The sequence below is a fragment of the Danio aesculapii genome, chromosome 14 (assembly GCF_903798145.1).
Source record: "Danio aesculapii chromosome 14, fDanAes4.1, whole genome shotgun sequence".
In the NCBI taxonomy this organism is placed as follows: Eukaryota; Metazoa; Chordata; class Actinopteri; order Cypriniformes; family Danionidae; genus Danio; species Danio aesculapii.
The window spans coordinates 55,374,794-55,398,865 of NC_079448.1; the positions used below are offsets into that span (position 1 = coordinate 55,374,794).

At 36.9% G+C, this 24,072-nt stretch overlaps 1 protein-coding gene across 1 annotated transcript in view; it reads right to left on the reverse strand.

Moving 5' to 3' along the window:
* Window positions 1-24,072, reverse strand: part of fam193b (family with sequence similarity 193 member B) — a 44,482-nt gene extending 20,410 nt beyond the window's left edge. Inside the window, exons 1-4 of the mRNA XM_056472259.1 lie at window positions 23,820-24,072; window positions 11,625-11,900; window positions 8,235-8,418; window positions 3,048-3,263 (exon numbers count right to left, since the gene is read on the reverse strand). Coding sequence (XP_056328234.1) covers window positions 3,048-3,263; window positions 8,235-8,418; window positions 11,625-11,900; window positions 23,820-23,972 — 829 coding nt within the window. The 5' untranslated portion in view covers window positions 23,973-24,072. The remainder of the gene's footprint in view (window positions 1-3,047; window positions 3,264-8,234; window positions 8,419-11,624; window positions 11,901-23,819) is intronic.

Sequence of the window (24,072 nt, forward strand, 5' to 3'; positions counted from 1 at the left end):
TCAAAGCACTGCGGCTCATATGAGTTGTAAGTTTATATATGAACGACACTGGTCTCTGTTTATGTTTTTGATTCACTGAAAGAAAGGAAAAACCTGGCATCCTCACCTTTTACTGAATCTAAATACACTCGGACTCAGATTTCTTAGTACATTTTGTGAATGTAAGAATAAGACAGACAGACAGAATGACAGTGACACCTCTCTCAGGAATAAGAAAGCCTTCGCTATTTCCTCATGCCAGAAACTAGTCTAAATATAAGCCTCTGCTTAAAACTGTTAATGATAATGATTAGCTGTGTTAATGATAAAAACTTCAACAATTAATAACAGCATCAAATGTTCCCCATCACTTTTAAGCATTTAGCATTATTTTACATTAACATTGAATTCATTTTATTGAGTTAAAGCACAAAATGTTGGAAATTGTCAACTCTGTTGTTAAAAAAAAAAGTAATAATAATGATAATAATGATAATAATAATAATAATAATAATAATAATAAGTTAAACAATTAGTAACAGAATCAAAATCTTCCCCATCAAATTTAAGCATCTTACAATATTTTACATCAACAATGAATTCATTTTATTAAGCCAAAACCCAAAAATTTTGGAAATTTTCAACTCTGTTGTGGTTAAAAAAAGATTAATGATAATAACTTAAACCAGGGGTCACCAAACTTGTTCCTGGAGGGCCGGTGTCCTGCAGATTTTAGCTCCAACTCTAATCAAACACACCTGAACAAGCTAATCAAGGTCTTACCGGGTATTCTTGAAACAATCAAGCAGGTGTGTTGAGGCAAGTTGGAGCTAAACCCTGCAGGGACACCGGCCCTCCAGGACCGTGATTGGTGACCCCTGACTTAAACAATTAGTAACAAAATCAAATGATTCCGACCAAATTTAAGCATTTTACATTATTTCACATTAATATCAGATTCATTTTATTGAGTTAAAGCACAAAATGTTGGAAAATATCAACTCTGTTATGGCAAAAATGTTTACTAATAATAACTTAAACAATTAGTAACAGAATCAAAATGTTCCCCATCAAATTTAAGCATTTTACATAAATTTTACATCAACAATGAATTAATTTTATTAAGCCAAAAATTTTGGAAATTGTCAACTCTGTTGTGGTTAAAAAAATGTTTAATAATAATAACGTAAACAATTAGTAACAGAATCAAATGTTCCCAATCGCTTTTGAGCATTTTACATTATTTTACATCAACATTAAATCCATTTTATTAAGCTAAAAATAAAAAAATAAAAAAATAAAATAAATAATAATAATAATAATAATAATTTAAACAATTAGTAACAGAATCAAATGTTCCCCATCACTTTTGAGCATTTTACATTATTTTGCATTAATATCAGACTAATTTTATTGAGTTAAAGCACAAAATGTTGGAAATTGTCAACTCTGTTACGGCAAAAAATGTTTAATAATAATAACTTAAATAATTAGTAACAAAATCCAAATGTTCCTGATCAAAAGTAAGTATTTAGCATTATTTTAAATCAACAATGAATTCATTTTATTAAGCTAAAACACAAAATGTTGGAAAATATCAACTCTGTTATGGTTAAAAAAGGTTAATGATAATAACCTAAATAATTAGTAACAGAATCAAATGTTCCTGATCAAATGTAAGCATTTAGCATTATTTTACATCACCAATGAATTCATTTTATTAAGCTAAAACACAAAAATGTTGGAAATTGTCAACTCTGTTATTGTAAAAAAAAAGTAATAATAATAATAATTTAAACAATTAGTAACAGAATCAAAATGTTCCCCATCAAATTTAAGCATTTTACATTATTTTACATCAACATTGAATTCATTTTATTAAACCAAAACCCCAAAATTTTGGAAATTGCCAACTCTGTTATGGTTAAAAAAAAGGTTAATAATAATAACTTAAACAATTAGTAACAGAATCAAATGTTCCCAATCGCTTTTGAGCATTTTGCATTATTTTACATTAATATCAGATTAATTTTATTGAGCTAAAGCACAAAATGTTGGAAATTGTCAACTCTATTATGGTTAAAAATGTTTAATAATAATAACTTAAATAATTAGTAACAAAATCCAAAAGTTCCTGATCAAATGTAAGCATTTAGCATTATTTTACATTAACGATGAATTAATTTTATTAAGCTAAAACACAAAATGTTGGAAAATGTCAACTCTGTTATGGTAAAAAAAAAAAAAAGTAATAATAATAATAATAATAATTTAAACAATTAGTAACAGAATCAAAATGCTCCTGATCAAACGTAAGCATTTTACATTATTTCACATAAATACCACATTAGTTTTATTGAGCCAAAACACAAATGTCTTTAACTCTTTTACATTAATAACAGATTCATTTTATTAAGCTAAAGCACAAAATGTTGAAAATGTCAAGTCTGTTATGGTTAAAAAAGGAATAATTATAATAAAATACAAATTAGTGACCAACTCAAATGTTCCCCATCGCATTTAAGCATTATTTTACATTAATATTGAAAAATGTCGACTCTGTTATTATTTTATCGGCCTTCACTGAGGCCAGCTTCCAGCCTCCGCCACTGAGACTGCAGCTCTGCACAAGACGTTTGGCCAGCGGAGAAATTAAAATGGTCGTGCCGAACTGAGCCTGGTTTCTCTCAAGGTTTTTTTTCTTCACTTCCACCTTTAGTGAAGTTTTTTTTCTCTCTCCGCTGTCGCCACTGGCTTGCATGGTTCAGGATCTGTAGAGCTGCGCATCGTTGGATTTGCTCTTCAGTGTTTGGACTCTCAGTAGTGATTATTAAACCACACTGAACTGAGCTCAACTGAACTGAACTTAAACACTACAAACTGAACTACACTGTTCCTATTTACTGTGAGCTTCTATGTAAAGCTGCTTTGACACAATCTACATTGTATAAGCGCTATACAAATAAAGGTGAATTGAATTAATAATAAATTCAGCTTACTGTAAATTACACTAATGAAATCATTCCAGCTTAATGAAAATCGTGGAGAATGGCTGAAAAGGTGCTGACCTGGAGGCGTTGGTCGTCGACACATAGTCTTGAAGTGCTTGGGGTTGGTCTTGCATGCATCGCTGGAAGCAGAAAGTGTCCCGGGAGAAGCTGCACTGGAATTCTGGGATGCGGGATGACTGTAGGGACAGACTTTAGTGCCGAATGTTTTGGCAGCTTTTCCCGGAGCATCATGAGAGGATCTCTTCTCGTGGCAAGCTGGTCCCAACGTTCCTCCTATCAGGACGAGAAATAACCATCATTAGGGCTCATTTCTGCAGCCAAACTATATTTAAAACTCAGTGTGTGTCTCGTATGAAGCCTAAAAGGGTTTATTTTTTCACAATTCAGCCTGGAGTATACGCACACAGACTTTTAATTTTCAGTCAGCCAGCTCAAGAGCTTCTGGTCAACTGTAATGCCATTACAAAATCACAACGTTTACAAATGGATTTCTTTAAAAATCAGTGATCATCACTGCCTGACAGATGAGATATAAAGTGGGTCTTAGACTGTACACGATGCACTGCATTAATTCTTTAAAATATGGACATGTATTTTACTCCAGTATTTTCAATGGAGTTTCTTGCTGCTCCTGATAGTTATTTGCTTGAACAACTAAATGAATGCTGAAGTCTATTTAACTGAGTGTATTTTAATCACATTACAACCCTGATGCTGTAAAAGGAATCGTATAAAATTGAAAAAGTCACATATAGACCATTTTGATCTCTTGCAAATTAGTCTTTTTTTTAATCTCACAATTATATGGAGTCAGTCTAGGGCCAAACTTGTTCCTGGAGGGCTGGTGTCCTGCAGATTTTAACCCAACCCTAATCAAACTCCAACCCTAATCAAACACACCTGAACCAGCTAATCAAGGTCTTACTAGGTATACTTGCAACACCCAGGCAGGTGTGTTGAGGCAAGTTGGAGCTAAACCCTGCAAGGACACCGGTCCTCCAGGACCGAGATTGGTGACCCCTGGTCTAGGGCCTTATATAGTTGCAAAATAAAAGAACGTTTTACAAACAAAAAGTTAAATATTGAGCAAAAAATAAATAAAAATAAAAAAAATAAATAAATAAATGCAAATCTCCAAAAATTGCAAAGCGAAAATTTAGTTTTGAGAAATAAAAATTAATTTTGCTAACAAAAATGAAGAGCTGCAAAGGGAAGATTAAGTTTTGAGAAATAAAAATGAAATTTGCAAACAAAAAAAAAACTGCAAAGCAGTGCAAAAAAATAAATTATTTGCAATTTAAAAAACAAAACTATCTGTATTTGCAAATGATTTTTTTATAGTACTGCCTTTAGTACTCAACTGCCATGCTCATTTGGAGCATTTGCGACGCCGTTTTCCCTTTGCACTTCACATTTCTGTGCGTTTCACTTTGTGGCCCTGATTTGACAAGCGGGAGGAGTCAAGGGAACTTGGCCCTGCCTCCATTTAAGCAACATCATCACCTGGAGACACAGTATCACCGAGGTGGTCTTATAGCCCAGTAGGTCCCGCTGTAAATGCCCAAGTTCCTTTGACTCCGCCACAATGTGAAATGTGCAGAAACGTGAAGTGTAAAGAGAAAACAGCATCGCAAACTCACGGCTGACTAAAAAGCAAATCAAATTGAGCATGTGAGTTTTGTAATGAGTTTTGTAAATGCAATGTTCTAAAATTGTTTTGCAAATGTATATATAGAGATTTGTTTTGTTTTTTTAATTGCAAATATTTTTGTTTTTATTGCTCTGCTTGATTTTTATTTGCAGTTCTTTTTTTGTTAGCAAAATAATTTTTTATTTCTCAAACATGAATTTTCCCTTTTTGGCATTTATTCATTTATTTTTGCTGAATACTTTATTTTTTGTTTGTAAAACTTTCTTTTATATTGTTTGACTCCATACAATTAAGACGTTTGTTTTGCAATACTTTGCAATTTCAGTTTGAGAAACTCATAATTCTGAAAATAAAAGTTGGTCATTTTTTCCACATCCAGACTGCAAATTTTTCTTGGATAACTTTGAATTTGTGATTGTTTCTCGCAATTCTGATTGGTTGCAAATGTATGTTACATCTTAATTATTTTTGCATGGTGTCACGGTGGCGCAGTGTCTGTCCTGTCGCTGGTTTGTGTCCTGGCTGAGTCAGCTGGCTTTCTGTGTGGAGTTTGCGTGTTGGCGTGGGTTTCCTCCACAGTCCAAACACATGCGCTATAGGGGAATTGAATAAGCTTAATTGTCTGTAGTGTATGTGTGTGAATGCAGGAGTGTATGGGTGTTTCCCAGTGTTGGGTTGCGGATGGAAGGGCATCCACTGCGTAAAACATATGCTAGATAAGTTGGCGGTTCATTCCGCAGTGGAGTCCTCTGATTAATAAAGGGACTAAGCCGAAGGAAAATGAATGTATAAATGAACTTATTTTTGCAATAAGTGTGAAATTTGAGTTTGAGAAATGCATAATTCTGAAATGTTAATAATTATTATCTTCTCATGGCGAACTGGTCCAAATGTTCCTTCTACCAGGATGAGAGTTATTTATATATTTATATATATTTAAAAATCTGTCTGTGTGTGTCTTTTCAAGCCTAACAGAGTTTATTTTGTCATATTGGCCATCTGACTGTGCATTATCCTGCTTATTTCTCAGATGAGAACCGAATAAATCAATAAAGTGAGCATGAGATTGATTTGGATTAAACACAATTTTTTTAAATCACAAAAGCTAAACGCATAATTGGAGGACACAAATTGAAGCTTTCATGTGGATTTAAATAGAGTTTTAATTAAGTTTATTTGTGGAATGAGACTGTTTAATGTTGGGTTTATATCTAAAACTCTGACTTCTGTTCTTTGCGTATTTGCATTTCTGTTTGTCTCTCACAATATCTCTCTTGCAAAGTTGTCTTTCTTTCATATCTCACAATTTCATCTCACATTTATTTTTATTTTTGGCAATATCTTTTGTTCTGTAAAACTCATAATTCTGAATAATGTTAAGTATTTTTCTCTACAAGAACTGCACCTTTATTTCTTTTCCTTTAAATTTCTGATTGTTTCTCATAATTCTGATTGCTTGCAAAGTTGTCTTTTTTACATCTCACAATTCAAACACTATTATTGTTGCAGTATCTTGGAAAGTGTGCACTTTCAGCTTGCGAAATACATAATTCAGATTTCGTTTTCTTCTCATGGCAAGCCGATCGCAACATTCCTCCTACTAGAATAAGAAATAACCATCATTCTGGCTCTTTTCTGCAGCCAAACTATATTTAAAACTCAGTGTGCCAGTTAAAGAAAACCAGCATGTCTCTTATCAAGCCTGGAGGAGTTTATTTTGTCACATCACCCGTCTGACGGCCCATTATTCTGCTTATTTCTCAGATGAGAACCGAATAAATGAATAAAGTGAGCATGAGATTGATTCAGTCTGAAGACTGTTTCCGCCACAGGATTACAAAGGAGGCCATTGCCACTTTTTATATCTGACCTCTTCTCCTTGCAATACTGAGTTTATTTCTCACACTTCTGACTGTTTCATGCAGCTCAAAGCAACTGTCAGAAGTCTGAGATCTAAACACATCATGGTAAGACATTATTAGAAGTTTATGTGTGGATTTAAATGGAGTATAAATGGAGCTTATAAATGAAGCTTATAAATGAAGCTTATAAATAATGCTTATAAATGGAGGTTACATGATTAAAATATCTTGCAATTCTGACTTTTGAGCACAAAACTGGGACTTTATTTCTTGGACTTCTTTGTATTTCCTTAATTGCATTTCTTGAGTGTTTTGCACAATTTTGATCAGTTGCAAACGATATTTATATCAATCAATTCAAACTTTGAGAAACTCATATTTCTGATAAAGTTACTTTTTTCCCCATCAGAGCCGCAACTATTTCTTGCAACTTTTTTTTGCACAAGTAACCCATTTCAGAGTTTTTCCTGCAATTTTGATCACTTGCTAATTATTATTTTTTATATGTAGTACTTTTTTCTATCAGAAATGCAACTATAGACCTTTGACAAGAGGGACAACTACACTGAAAAAAAGTATTCAAAGATGATTCCTGGGATTTACTAAAAAATTTTTTTATTATTTGATTTTATTAAGTTGAACATTGTTAAATTAAATTGGTTTGTTTAAATTCAACACAAATAAATAGTTTGCAACAGTTTTGCATGCAACTCTTTTTTCAGTGCATGAACAACTGGCCTTTCCTTGCATTTTTAAAAACAATAGTATTATTTTCCTTTATAACCAAAACTTTATTTCTTTGCATTTCTGATTTTTTTCTTGTAATTTTGATCACTTGCAAATTTGTCAGACTTATTAGCTTTGACTCCAGCATAACACTGTATGACAACGCTTCAGATGACTGTTCTAGAGCCTACAGCTAATCAATCTGTCACATTCTGGAGTGCTTTACGGGTCTAAAGAAACATTTTAATGATAAATGATCTTAAATAAAACAAATACATTTATAGAGATGGTATACAAGTATATAACTTTACTCACATGGGAAACGGAGGCCACGTGAATGGTTTGTGAGCACAATTAAATGTACACAGCATCCCATATCATCTGATAATTGTAAGAAATAAGTCCAAAAGGCAGCTGACTGTGTAAAGCCACATAAAACAACACAAAAATACGATGAATATGCCGAGATCAGTGGCTAATCTGCCGGATTCAGCTGAGGTGAAGTGACGGCGACCAGCGAGACCTAGCTGTCACTCAAGTGGCCACGCCCTTAATTATGCAAACTTAATATAACCTAATATAAAGGAAATGGATGAGTTATAAAAAAATTCACCCCCCTCACAGTTGTCATGGAGGGTAATAATAGCTATATGACCCAAAATCGTTCTTTGTACCAGGCTGTAAACACCTTTTTTCTGCTGTAAAGTTCTAACAGTGGACTCAACTGAAATTTGCTCCATATGGAGCCAGGACTAGCGGAATTTTGATGAATTGCAGTTTCAGTTACTTCCGTAGTAACTTCCCGAGGGAGAGCGGGAGGTTGCCGCTTGGTCTGAAATTAAAGTATTTTCAAGAAGTGTGGGAACCCTGCAAGTAGGTTAAACAAAAAAGGTTTTTTTTCAGTGTTGTACAATTATGCAAAAAATGGGTCAAAATTCTGAGGTCATTATTTCTCCACTGGTGACCCAGAATCAGGTGTGTGAACGATGAAGCGGTGATGTTTACCAGGTGGAAGCGCAGCGGGGTTGTGGTTGCAGTGCGATCCTCCATTAGAATGAGCCGAGTTCCACAGGCCGGAGAGTTTGCGTGCTGAGAGAAACGAGCTGGGATCCCAATCAACCGAACTGTTCTCCGGATAACCGTTCCCACAGCTCTGAGACTTACATGAGGACGAGTGGGACAGCGGTACCTGCAGGACAACACATAGAGCTCTCAGAAAACTGGAAGAATCTGGCAACAAATATTTACATTTCTCTCCGACACATTAAATACTTGTATAGAAGCTGAGGCCATAATTTTAATATTCAGTATTACACCACCGTTCTTATGTTTTAAAGGGCACCTATGGTGATAAATCTACTTTTCAAGCTGTTTGGACAGACATATGTGCATGTATGGTGTATAGAGCGTCATATTGGGCTGATATAAGCACACCCAGTGCTTTTTTTTTCAATTTAACAACATAAAAAACGGTGGACCAATTGGAGCGGTTTTCAGATCGACCGCAACTTGACGTAGGAGAGCGGTCCCCCCGCCCACCAATATTGATTGACAGGCGCGTCATCATATCCTCAGTTTGTTGATTCACGTCCGCCATTTTCAGCGTGAGTTGAAGCGATATCACTAAAGGAACACGCTAGCTCTATTTTAGATGCAAGGCTCATTGGGCTCAACACAAGATCAATATTCTCCACATGATCGCTCTAATCAGAATTATTGGTTGTATCTTTAGGTAGGTTTGCAAACATGTGTACTTCTCATTGAGTCTACCTTATACTTCAGCCGTTTGCATTTCTCGCGATCCCAGAAGCTTCCTGTGATCTTAACTAGCATGCGTTTTAGAATTCTAAACATCGGTTTCTATCAGGGTACACTCAAGTCGACAGCTGGGCGCCGCGGACCGCTGCAGAAACCTGTTTAGAATTCAAAAATGCGTGGCGCGACGATTCGGGACACTTCATGTTTCTGCCGCACCACAGAGTGTCTGGTGTGCCGTGTCGCGGCTTCGAGCGGCGCATCCGGTGCCTCAGTCAAAGTTAATTCAGTGTGTGTGGTTATTAGTTTCTGTGTACAAGCTCGGCACTTGAAACTAGCACACAGTTGGCTGTAAAACTGTACAAAGACACAAATGATTTTGTACTCTCTGCTTGGTCTGTGTCCGAGTCGTACATGTACGACTGAATGCTGATCCTCTCACTCCAGCTTTTTCTCTGAGTCTGCCTGTCAGACTCTGTTGCAAACGCAGAGCGGGTGAGCTCATGGCCCCGCCCCCTTGTTACGTTGGCGGGAAGCTGAAACTAATCTACATGTGAAGCAACACACCCCTAAATCAGCGAGCTGTGGACACGCCCCCAACATGACACTTTAACACATTATAATAAAACAATCTGAATTGTGTTTTAAACTGAACCTAAACTGGCACACTCAGAAGAACCATAGTATTAATATTAAATCAGAAAAAAAGAGGTAAACTATGTGCCCTTTAATAAAAGAAAGCAAAATGTGATTGCCTTTGCTACACTTCTAACTCAAGGATAAAATTGCTCAAATAAAAAAGTATATTTGCCAACGTTTAAGCAATGGTTAATGACACTTTGACACCACTTGACCTTACGATATACTGTAAGACAGGGCTATTCAATTACAAATTTAGTTGGGCCAGATTGTCAAACCAAGAAGGTTAGCTGGGCCAGTCATTTTAGCGGCAAAGCAGCTCATATGGACAAAACCAACACAAACAAATGTATTGAAAAACATAAGGTTTATTCGTTGTTTCTCTATTAACTTTGGTCAGTTTGCAGAGCAAAAGGTGCATACAAAAAGAGCTGAATTAATAGAATCTGAGGGTGTACTCACACGATGTACAGTTGCCTTGAACTAGGCTGAAGCACGCTTGTCCCCCCTCCCGTCTCCCCCGACGGCCCGCACTCATGTTGCATTCGGGCCTGAGCATGCTTACGTCATCGATGATGCGCTGTTCAGTTTAAGAAGCGCTCTCGCTCAGCACAGTCAGGATTTCTTTATATCGTTATATCATTTAAGTCGTTTAATATGTAGTGACACGCAGTCAAATATTTCGCAGAACAGATCCGCCACTTCTGACGCTCATAAACAATCATAAAATCCTCCTACTGCTGGAATTAGGAGGTTTGCTGAAGGTGCTGCTGTGGTGCAGTGAGGGGTTTGCATCTTTAATAATCTATCACAGTTTGCGTTCATTAAACAGTAAGAATGATTAATATATTCATATGAAACAGGCCCTTAAAAGTCACGTCTCGTCTTCAGTTCCGGGCTCCGGTATGCTTTGCACCCTACAAGTGTACCGCGCCTGAGCCCGAGTGAACCGTGCTCAGGCACACCTCTTCCAATCGGGCACGCTCTGCATTGTTCGTGTGTTGCAGGCTACATAATTTACATAGTAATTTGTGTTTTTGGCGGGACCATAGACATAATAAATACTTTATATTTATATTAATATAATATATTAAATAACAATTAATGAATTATATTAATTTATTATCTATGGGTGGAACCATGGGCTGGGCCGCTCGGAGGTTGATTCTGGGCCGCATGTGGCCCACGGGCGGCCAATTGAATAGCCCTGCTGTAAGAGGGCTATGATATGATATGTTCTACGGCTATGATATATGTTATTATGATATGTTTTAGATTTGTACGGCATGTTTTTATATACAACGTTCACTCTTGAGGAAAAAAAGAAAGGTGGAAAACTGTTAGCATTCATTCACACATCTTTGCATCTACAAACGCAGCACACAACATCCCTCTCCTAGTGTCCCCGTATCAGTGTTTACATGCGGTGAACTGATGACCTATCAACAATGGCCAATCGGCACCATTTAAAAACGCGCTCAACTAGATCCTGCCACGATACTGGAATTTGGTAGCAATCTGTACTGATATTGTAGAAATGTCCATTTCCTGCTAACATTTGAGCACTGTTGAGCTCGCACTTAAACAGCGCTGATTTGCCATTGAGTACACATGCTCAACAGAAATGACTGTGATTGGCTGCGAAGGTCATCAGTTCACCAAACTCACTGCTGTTTACTGAGCGTAACCACAGATACAGGGACAATGGAGTGTTTTAAAGTCACGTCAATCAGTTGGTTTGTCTATAAGCTGACATACGAGTGATCCGCTGATGAATCGTGGCTTTAAAACGCTCCAGTGTCCCTGTATCTATGTTTACACTCAGTAAACAGCGGTGAGTTCTGTGAACCGATGACCTTCACGGCCAATCACAGTCAATTCTGTTGATTCTCAATGGCTCAACAGCGCTCGAATGTAAGCAGGAAATGGACATTATTAAAAGTTCAGTAGTGATTGGTATCGAAATTCAGTATTGAACACGAACTCAGTTTTTCTGCTCACCTGTGTGTTCTGCTCCTGCAGCGTCCTCCTCTCCTCCTCCTCCACACTCCTCCTGCAGCTCTGGCAGATCCACAGCGGCACTTCACCCAGAAGCGACTGCGACAGCGAGGGCACAGCGTCCGCCAGCGTCCGGCCCGGAGCGTCCCGCAGCAGCGCCTGAGAGAGCGCCGGCACCGCCTCGGCCAGTCTGGAGCCGTGAGCGGGCAGACCGTTCGCCCCGCCTGACCCCCAGTCCTTAAACTCACGGTGGCACAGCAGACAGCAGGTGTGCATGGACTGCGGAGAGAGACAGACAGCGAACACATCAGCATCTATAAACACTCACTTACACCAGATGGAATCTGCAGACATTTTTTTGCAATTTCTGCTGAGAATTTTGTTAAAAATCTGCTGATTTATGCAGAATGAGTGTGAGAGTATCGTAACTAAAAACATAATATATGAGATAAAAATAAAACCTTTTTACATTTTATTTACTGTTTACAATGCAAATCCAATTAGATCCACTTAATTGCGCATGGATGGATTACTCTTCAGTGTTTGGACCCCCAACAGTGAATATTAAAATACACAGAACTGAACTGAGCTAATCTAAACTAGAGGTTGCACCGACTCGTCGACTTTAATGCTCTGCAGTGACGCTTTCTGATTGACGTCGACTAGTCGCTCTGCGCAGATCACATGGTTTGACCTGAACTACATGGCAGCTTTACACACAGCTCACTGAATGAATCTGCCCTCAGATTATTTACAGTCATTTGTTTAAATGTTATTTTTCTTATGTCCGCGTCAAAGATTCACGTGAACTTTAAATCGTCAAACAGATCCAAGTTAGATCGCTTCATGCTAATACCCTAGAGCAGATGCTAGCCAATCACATTTATGGAATCCTGGAAAAGTAATGTGATTGGCTGTTGCCCTCTGCCAAGTGTAGACGCGGACATATTTTGTGAATGAACCTTAAAGCAAGCAGAAACTGTGACGTGCGCAGATGCGGAGGTGTGGCGAATTTCACAGCGTGTGTAAACATCAGCCTCGGTAAAGATATGCAGCGAGGAGACGTCTAATGACCAAGATGAGCCAGTAACCGCGAAAATGCCCGACATCAGCAGGATTTTGAGCAGCTTTCTAGCGTGCAGGATCGTAGCGGTAAATATGCATCTGAGCAAGTCTCTGACAGTGTAATATGGCTTAACGTAACATTATAGCCTTTATCTTTCGTACGTCATGTTATGAATAACTTCACATGAATCTGTGCTGATGACGTCTGCTTTACTTCTGCACTAAAATATCTGTCATTGTTACATTCTTACTAGAACGTGATCAATGTGTTGATTAATTTAGCAGTAAAATTAGCCCGGGTGCTAATGTTGCATTATTAACGAAATGAAAGTGTTGACCGTGCATTTGTTTTGCACTAAAATCAGTCATTGGTAATGTTGCATTGTTTTGCAATGTGTTATGAGCTGTCAAAGAGCATGTGAATATATTTTTCTAGCAAATAAATCACAAATTGTGGCGTGTTGCGAAACATTTGCGTCTTGTGTTTTATTGATGATGTTAACAGCGACTCGACTTTGATAACATAAAAGTCGACTATTAAAAATCTGAAGTCGTTCAACCTCTAATCTACACTGAACTTAAACACTGAAAACTGGACTGACACTGTTTGAGTTCACTGTGATCTTCTATGTGAAGCTGCTTTGACACAATCTACATTGTAAAAGCGCTATACAAATAAAGGTGAATTGAATTGAATAATTGGTAAACAAAGCGAGTCTCATGTTATATCTCTACTAAAAGACAGAAAATATTACTGCACACACTGTATTGCAAATAAATCACATGACCATTTTTAAATTAGTCAACAATATTACTGAAATTAATATATAAAAACTGGACAAATATAAATTTACACACGTTTACAGAAGTAAATTAATAGACTTAAGGATGGGCTAAAAAACTGCGGAAATCTGCGAATTTCTTCGTGCGCAGATTCCATGTTGGCCTACTGATTAAGTAACAATAGGACTGTGCAATTGGTGTGAGTGGACTGCGGAGAGAGCCAGACAGCAAACAACTGAGCATCTATTAGAGCTAGGCACGGGATGATAACAGGTTTCAAGATTCACCATGCTTTGGAAAAGTCAAGGTTTTAAAACCCCTAAAATGTTCCTGTTATGCCATTCCTATGGTATATGTAAGGTTTTATAACAACTATTTTATTCATTCATTTTCAAACTTAGTCCCTTTATTCGCAGTGGAATGAACCGCCAACTTTTCCATCATGTTTTACACAGCGGATGCCCTTCCGGCTGCAACCGAGTGCTGGGAAACACCCATACACAATAATTCTCACACACACACACTCATACACTACGGCCAATTTAGTTCATCAATTCCCCTATAGTGCATGTGGTTGGACTGTGGGGGAAACCGGAGCACTTGGAGGAAACCCACACCAACACGGGGAGAACATGCAAACTCCACACAGAAACACCAACTGACCCAGCTGAGACTCGAACCAGCAACCTTCATGCTGTAAGGCCACAGCGTTAACCACTGTGTCGCCCACAACTATTTTATAATGTTAAAATGTTTTGTTTGGTTTTGTTAATTACAAAACAGAAGTTTTACATAAAAATAAAATATCTTAATCTTATTAACAAAATGTTATATACATAAATGTACATTTTCAAACCAAAAACCTTTTTTTTAATATATTTTGCTTACTGAAATGCAGTTTTACTTTGAAACTCTTCTACAAAAAAGGCTTTAAAAACAACTGAAATTTGTAAATTATATAATCTAAACAAATCTATAAAATATAATCTATAATCTTTTTCTTTAATGTGTAATGTATATACCCCTCCTGTTTGTTGTTGTTTTTCTTTTGTTTTTTTGTGTTGTTTCTTTTCCCAATAATGTTTTCTTTTTGTCTTTCCATTTTCTTTTTAATGTACTGTGATTGTATATTCTCATTTTTTGCATAATAATAATAATAAAAAAAAAAAATATATATATATATATATAAAATAACAATAATCATTTTTTTTAAAAAGGCTGATTTATACTTCTGCATCAAGCGCACGCATATGGTCCAGCCTTCGTGCGGTCGCAGACCTCTCATCTTGGCTGAGCTCTCAAAAAATGTAACTACACGTGCCAGCAATGTATAGCGCAAGCTCTGTGATTGGTCGGCTTGGTAGTGCTGACAAGTGTGGGCGGGACCTAGAGCCACACGAACCCGTTAGAGTGAGTGTTTACAAGTGTGGAGTCCCGTAAAAGAGCTCCAATTGGAAACTGTTGTTTTATGTTTACCTTATGATTAAAGTTGTTGCACGTCCACCAGTTCTTACCTCTGAAAGAGCGAGTTTGAGCTACAATATTAAGGTAGCGTTCAGAAAAAACAAAACACCTACGAACAAACTCAACATAGAGGAAGATAAAAATCTCACTGCCAGCTAGCGTTTCAGACGTGTTATTGCAGATCAACGCGAACAGCGGACAGAAGTATAAATGCATGACTACACGCGAGACAGCCGTCGTGGGTTACGCCGATCACTCGATACAGAAGTATAAACCAGCCTTAACTGTATTCAGGTACAGAAATTCAATAATCAAACGTAAATAAATAACACTGCTTAGTTCTTATCGTATAAATTAAATACAATCTTTGTTAAAATTACGAATGTTGTCATTTCTTATGCACAAACGCACTTGGAATCTTTCAGTCACAGGCATTTTATTAAAAAATAAGGGCGTCGCGATCCTAAAATGCTCGATTCGATTACATTTTCGATTCTAACGTCACGCTTCGATTCCCGATTTAAAAAAGAAAAGTTTGAAAGCACAAGCTATGCCATTTTAAGACTTTTATGCAATATAATATCTGACCTTTGTGCACTGTGACAGTCATGAAGCTCTGTGTTGCTCTGGAGGTCCAGCAAACTGTAGTCAAGGCTACTAAATGTGCACTGCTGAGACCTTCAACACCTTTCTCCTTCACATTATTGTACATGGTGGGTATCTCTGCAGCTGTGAGATGTGTTCTACTTGGGATTTCGTAGCGCAGTTCTAGCATGCTAATTAAATGCCTTAAACCGGAGTTTTCTACCACTGAGTAAGGTCGCGTGTCCGTGGCTATAAATACTCCTACAGCTTTTGTGATTGCCTTTGCACGTGTTGAGTTACTTGGAAGTTTTACATTTAGTCATTTAGCAGACGCTTTTATCCAAAGCGACTTACAAATGAGGACAAGGAAGCAATTTACACAACTATAAGAGCAACAGTGAACAAGTGCTATAGACAAGTTTCAGGTGTGTAAAGTCTAAGAAGCAAAGCATTAGTAATGTGTTTTTTTGAGAGAGAGAGAGAGAGAGAGAGAGAGAGAGAGAGAGGGTACAGTTAGTGGTATAGCCAGAGAGGCAGTTGCAGATTAGGAAGGAAAGTGGAGACTAAACAGTTGCGTTTTTAGTCGTTTCTTGAAGACAGCAAGTGACTCTGCTGTTCTGATGTAGTTAGGGAGTTCATTCCACCAACTGGGCAGATTGAATGTGAGAGTTCGGGAAAGTGATTTCTTCCCTCTTTGGGATGGAACCACGAGGCGACGTTCATTCACAGAACGCAAGTTTCTGGAGGGCACATATATCTGCAGATGTGAGAGCAGATACGAAGGAGCAAAGCCAGAGGTCGCTTTGTAAGCAAACATCAGAGCTTTGAATTTGATGCGAGCAGCAACTGGCAGCCAGTGCAAACGGGTGAGTAGCGGAGTGACATGTGCTCTTTTGGGTTCATCAAAGACCACTCGTGCTGCTGCGTTCTTTTTATTCCAAATGAAGACGGGAGAGTAGTTTGTGTTACACATGTCGTTTTAACAAATAAATCTATGCTTTTGTGGAGCATGTGGAGATGCCCTGCCATGTTAGTTGTGCTGCCGGTGGGATAATGTGGTATATGTACATAGCAGAGCTTGCAAAACTGTGTTTTTTATTTATTTATTTTTGTCGACAACATGAACGGTCAACATAACTCTCTGGAAATCCAAAATACTTCACATAAGAGGAGGAGGTTCAAGTTCTGTCGACGGGTCTCCTGTGTCTGCAGTTTTCAGGCTATCTTTTGGCTGTTTGTTGTAGCTGTTAGGTTGACTCGCAGCACATCAAGCGTTTTATTAAGCGTTTTATTCAAGCTGATGTGACATAGGGATGTGGCAGCATCGACGATTCCGTTTTTTGATTCGATAATCGAGATTGAGCATGACTTTCGATCAATTCCAATTTAAAATCGAAATCGTGACACCCTTATTAAACATTTTTATTAAAAACACTCACTCTATTAGGGTACATCATCTATAATTATTATTATGTACATCTGCACATTGCAATATTCAATGCTAAAACAATATATTGTGCATCCCTAGTTTACACACTTCCCAAAACATTTTGAATTAACCACGACTGCTGCAGACATATTCCCCAAAACTCCTATTGACGTTCCAGATTCACTCTAAATTAAGCAGTGATCAGGTAGGATTGAGAGCACAATGCATTGTGTGCATGGAAACAAGCGCTGCAGACATTCATACAAATCTGCTTGGTTATGTCTAAATCTCAATTAGTTCTAGATCATTAGAGATTATGTCCTGGTATAATTGGAAGTTTATAAAAGTGCTTCACACAAAACCCCTCACTATCAAGCCAATGACTGCCAGCGGGACAAGCTTTATACAGCAGACACTCAATAAAGCCGCAGAAATATGACTTTGATGGTAGAAAAGCTCTCTGTTAGTCCATAATAGTTATTATACATCAAGACTGGGGCTGCTCAATATATCAGTTCAGCATTGATATTGCAATGTGCAGATCTGAAATAGTCACATCGCAGGATCTGCAATCATGTCGAGGTGGTGTTATAATTAACCAGAAAACACGACTTGTGGAGTCATTCCACAGTTTAACCCTGATATAATAGTGTGAAATAATTCTGATGTGGTTTTAAGGCCTGTGGTTAAGAGTTCAAGTCAAGTTAATCTAGGGCTGCATGACATCAGAAAAATCGCACATTGCAATATTTCGGTTTGCTGCAATATATACTGCGATATGAATATAATTTCACTAGATGAATTGAATAGCTCCTTTTGGAAATATGTCATTCATTTAGATCGACTGGGATGATCAAGTCTTTTTCTATGCAGTGCATTAGGACTGCATGATATTGGACAAAACTGACATTGCAATGTTTCCCTTTACAGCGATGTTTATTGCGATATCAATACAATTTCAACAGATGACGTGAACATCTATTTGTAAAGAATGCATAACTTTAGATCTGGATGATTTTATAAGGGAGTGTGTGCATAAAATACAATTAAAAATGACAAGCAAAGTTAAATACATATAACAGAGCATAGAAATTAAGACTTTCTGCAGAGTTGAACAGTATTCAGCAACAGAAATGAAATTATCAGTGTATAATGTAATAATAAGGCAAGTTTATTCATTTATTTACTTATAATTCATTATTTATTTATATAACACTATGGTTTTCATTGATTAAATAATTATATAAATGTACAATTAATCTTTAAGATACAAACGTTTAATTTATTGTGCCCAAATGCATTAAATTGGCTTGAAATGCTTGGTCACAGGCCTTAGAAACAAATGCAAATAATTAACTTTCACTCGAAGGTTACTATTGGAAATTATTTGATGCCACTATTTGCAGATTGTGTGACGTGACTATTGCACACTCGCACAGATATACTGCTCAGCCCTACAGAGCATCTTAAAATAAAATAAATTGCAAGCATAAATAAATACGACAGAGCAAAAATAAAAGTTAAATAACAACGTATTATGGTTTTCTAGGGAATTAATTGTATTCTAGTACAGAAATTGAACAATAGAAATGTAAAGTATTATGGTCATCATAATTTAAGCAATGTTTAATGTTATCTTCATCTTTAAAGCTTGTGACTATGTGGATACACACACTGCTAATATTGATGCTCAAACTATATATTGTTCAGCCCTAATTTAAACCATTTGTGTGGAAGAAATTATAAAGTTTGCCACTTTAACTGAGAACGATTGTGATTATTGATATAATGAGGACTCTATGGAGTGTTCTTTTACATTTGAATATTGTATTTCAGTACATCGATACTGACAAACTCCACTTTATTTGATCGTTTACCTTAGTTCTGTTGTTTTTATCTGTACTTTAATTTGGGTTTTGTGTATATTTTATGCAGATTCATTCTACAAAGTCATTCATATCAAAGTACAATTGTGAATTAATTCCAAATAGAGATGCTTAAGTCATCTTGTGATCATATCACAATATAAATCACTGAAAAACTACATTGCAAAGTCCATTTATTCCAATATTATGTAGCCCTAATCAAGACTACTATATCCCACTTGAAGCAAAACACCAATGACAATGTAACCAGAGCAAAAGCACAAGGTTTAGCCAATAAAATCAAACACTTTAGTGGTATTTCTGTATTGAGTGCACTGAGTAACATTAGCAGTGCTATAACTGTTACTAGTCGCGTTAGCAGCTTGGTTAACCATGAACTGAATCATACAGCAACACTGCAACTCTTGGCTTAATAATAGAGTCATTTCATGTGCAAAAAACACTGTTATTATGTCAGAGCACACAGTAGGAGTGTGTGGCGGTGTTTGCACTGCTACAGGAATAATTGAGCAGCAGAAAAGCCACACACGGTTAGCTAGCTTTGTGCTCCGCGGACTCGGTTAGCTTTCTTTGCCCAGCTCAATGTGAACCATTCGTCTCGTTTAAAACACTCAGATGTAAGAAACTGCACTGTCAGAAGCTGCAAGAACACTCTGAGGGCTACATATTTATTTATTTAGCAGTACGGTTGCACAGATCGCCAGAGCTAGTGCTGCTCCGCCCGAAGAGACCGCGTAGTGATGGGGAATCCGAATCATTTCCGCGAAACGGCTCTTTTGAACAGATCGGTTAAATGAATCAGGGAATCGTTTACGTCGGGATGTGATTGCGCCATCATGTGGTCTCTGACATCCCATTGTAGCATTTGTTGTGAAATGCATATATTAATTAGTTAGTTTTAGGGCTACCTGGTATTTTGTATGTTCTTCCAAGCATTAATAAAAGTAATTAAAAAACACTTATTTTTACAGCTTAGGGTGAATTATTATGTGTTTTTAATATAAGTGTGTAATTTAACGTGTCAATGATTTAGCATAATAAAACAGTAATTTATTAAAGTATGCCTATATTTAAAAATATCTAACATAACACTGAAGTATTATTAAAATTTCCGTTTAAATGAAATGTCAATAAATGATTTGCTTTGTTGTGCTTCATGAAGTTAGGGAGAAAATGAACCTTAATATGACAGTGATAACCTAATATTACATTAATATATTCACATCTGGAGCTCGTTTATGCAGATGCAATATGCAATTGCAGATATATATATATATATATATATATATATATATATATAAATATATATATATATATATATATATATATATATATATATATATATATATATATGCAGATGCAATTGTGAATTGGTTAAAATAATAAATGTTTTCATTAATCTGACTAAAAATCTAATTTATTCCCCCAAATATTAATTCATAAACTGAAGTTAAAACATTAACGTTGTGTAAAAATGTAACTAAACTTTTAGTTTTAGTGTTGATTTGCAGCTGTGTGTTTGAGCAAATCAAGTTTTTTCTGCAAACTACTGATGAGTAGGCCCACACGGGATCTGTACGCACAGATTTTCTGCAGAATTTATCATTAATTCAGTTTATTTACTTGAGTAAATGTGTGTAAATCTATATTTATTCACTGTTTTAATTATTTACAGTAATATTATTGACAAATATGAAACTCTTCATCTGATTTACGTACAGTGCAGTGTGTACAGTAATATTCTCAGTCTTTTAGTAGAGATATTATATGAGAGACTTGCTTTGTTTACTAAATAAAGTGAATCTAATTGCATTTTAAACATTAAATAAAAGTTTTAAATATATATAATTTTTTTATTTCACATATTAAGGTTTTAGATATGAAACTTCCAAAATAATTCAGCAGAAATCCACAGATTTTTACTAAAATTCTCCACAAAAATTGCAAAAAACTGTCCGCAGATTCTGCCTGACCCTACTGATGATAATTCTTCCCAATTTTAATGAAAATTAAACCAGTTTCAGACATACTCGTGTACATTTCTGACAACACAATGCTAATGTTTCAACTTTCAAAGAGCTTAGAAATTAATTATTGGTGGATTAACCTTGATTTTATTAATCATAACAAATGAAAACGTTTCATAATTTGATCGAATGCAATTTTAATTTTACAAATTTTATTTAAATTTAATTCATCTTTATGTCTCCAGCACTTATACACTGTAGATTGTGTGGCAGCAGCTGAACACAGAAGTTCTAGTACATTGAAACTGTGTCAGTCCAGTTGAAGTTCAGTCCAGTTCAGTTCTGTGTGGTTTAAATTTCACTGCTGAAAGTCCAAACACTGAAGAGCAAATCCATCCATGCAAACTCATTTTAATATTATATTGTAAATTGTGCATTATAATTATATTTCTACCACAAATTTTAAAGCCACTGAAAACAGAAACCTGCCACTACTATCTGGAACACCCAATATCTGATGGCTGAACCTGCCTTCACATGTGTAAGAGAAGTTTCAGTTCAGTGACCCGGTCGTTTGTTTTGATTGCACGATCATTCCGTCAGGTACAGACCGATGCTGCAATCGTCTGTATTGGTTGTTTAAACCGATTCACAAAAAGATCCGACTCCAAGTCATTGATTAATCGAACATTGTTCTATAGAGGAGTAAATATTATGGGAAATACTGTAACAAAATTGCCTTGATCCATTAAATATAACTTAAAAAATATTAGAAAAAGTATTAATATTTCATAGAAGGGCTAATAATGTTGCCCTCACCTGTATGTATGTATGTATGTATATAGATTAAGTGTATTTTATATTTCAATGAAGGCTATGCGGTGTTATTTTTAAATTTGATTAGAGCGTTTTGATCATGGCGACGCGGTGGCGCAGTAGGTAGTGCTGTCGCCTCACAGCAAGAAGGTCGCTGGTTCGAGCCTCGGCTAGGTAAGTTGGCGTTTCTGTGTGGAGTTTGCATGTTCTCCCTGCGTTCGCATGGGTTTCCTCCGGGTGCTTCGGTTTCCCCCACAGTCCAAACACATGCGGTACAGGTGAATTGGGAAGGCTAAATTGTCCGTAGTGTATGTCTGTGTATGAGTGTGTGTGGATGTTTCTCAGAGATGGGTTGCAGTTGGAAGAGCAGCAGCTGCATAAAACATATGCTGGATAAGTTGGCGGTTCATTCCGCTGTGGTGACCCCTGATTAATAAATGGACTAAGCCGAAGAGAAAATGAATGAATGTTTTGATGACATTATTTTACATTTGACCTCAGCACTGTTAGAATATCCAGAAAACTATAAAGCATCATGTCATTTCTATATTTCTTCTATTGTATTCATTTATGCTAGTAGATTATTACAATTTATAACAAACACACGCAGTGGTGTAAAGTAACTAATTACAAATCCTCAAATGACTGTAATGGAGGAGTTGTTCTCAGGATTTGTAATTTACTAAGTAGTTTTATAAATGTGTACTTTCACTTTCCCTTGAGTACATTTTTAATGCTGTATCGATACTTTTACTTCACTGCTTACCTTCAACCTGCAGTCACTACTTTATTTTTTCTTGTCTATGGAGATTAGATAAATCAGTCCTGTGATTCCTGTTCAATCAAATCACACATAGAAGGTAAATCACATCATAATAATCTTCCTCAAGACATGAGCGATTTATAATTGCTGTTTGGAAGAATTAAAAGTGTCCAAGATGTCCAAAACCTTTACACACATTGACCCAGAGACTGTTTAGATGCATGTCACTGATGAGATGTTTTCTGTATGATGACCGAAAGGGCCTTAAACACCCAGCAGGCACAAGACATCAACATGACGTCAGATCGATGATTTACCCCCAATGTCATGGGGACGCTGCATTTTGTTTGGAAATGAAAATCGGGTTGACATCAGAACCCAATGTCAGGCCGACATCATTGCCCAGCCAAAAATCAACCAAATATCAACGTCTAATGTTGTTACAGCTTGAAATTACCACCACTATGACATCTATCAGATGTTGGATTTTGGCTGCCATACAGTACCTGATGAATAAATGTCAGTATTTGACGTCAATATGGCGTTGGTTTAAGATGTTGGCTCGATGTTGGATTTTTGTCACTTTCCAACACAACCTAAAATCAATCAAATATCAACGTCATTTGACGTCATTATTGGACATCAAAATAACGTTGTTCTTCTTGGACACTGGCTAGATATTGAATTTTGGTCACCTGACGTCACAACCTAAATCTAACCTTACGTCTTATGACGTTGTGTGCCTGCTGGATAATAACAGTGTAAGTGCACTACAGAATGTTACGTTTGCACACATCCACAAATTACATGGAAATGCATCAGCTTTTTACAGTGTAATACTCACTACTCACTACTCTTGAGTACTATAGAAAGGGCTACTTTTTACTCATACTTGGAGTAATATTTACAACAGATACTTTTACTCTTAGTCTATGTGCACTACATTATTAGGCAAGTAACGGTACTTTAACTTAAGTATGATTTTTCAGTACACTTTCCACCACTGAACACTCTCTCTACGCACTCACTACAAAAAAATTAATAATACAAAATGATGAATTCTTTTCAAATGGAGTTGTTAGAATCATCTTATGAAATTACCTTAATTTCATAACATATATTGCAAAAAAACTAAACATTGTAATGTAAGCTTTTTCCAATGTCGTGCAGCCGTAATGTATATCTTATTTTCTGCAAAGATACAGACCCTGCGATTGTATAGGTTGTATGAGCCGATTCACTCGAAGATCCGATTCTAAAGAACGAGTCATTGATGAATCGAACGTCGCTAATCAGGCGCTACAAAACGCGAAATAAGCGCGAAAACACAAATATCCGCACGTGCACGAGCATGCGATGAATCACCCGGTAAAACGGTTGCAAATCTCGCCGGTGAAACAGCTGTAGGAGCCCGTAGGACGCGTTAGCATTAGCCCGTACCTGACTGGTCCTGGCCGCTCCTGCGTCTCCTCCACCGGCCGCCGCGGCTCCCGCTCCCGCATCGCCGGGCTTCTTCGACAGGCTCTGCTGCTGCTGTACCAACACCGAATCCTTGGCTCCTGTGCCCTGCTGCTTGCTCTTCTTCCTCGCCATCGCTATAATCCGTGTGCCCGTCGGCTGCGCTCCGGGTTCAGCGTAAAAACACAGTTTCGGTTCTTGTGGCAGTGCTCTCCTCAAGCAAGACAACAGTCAA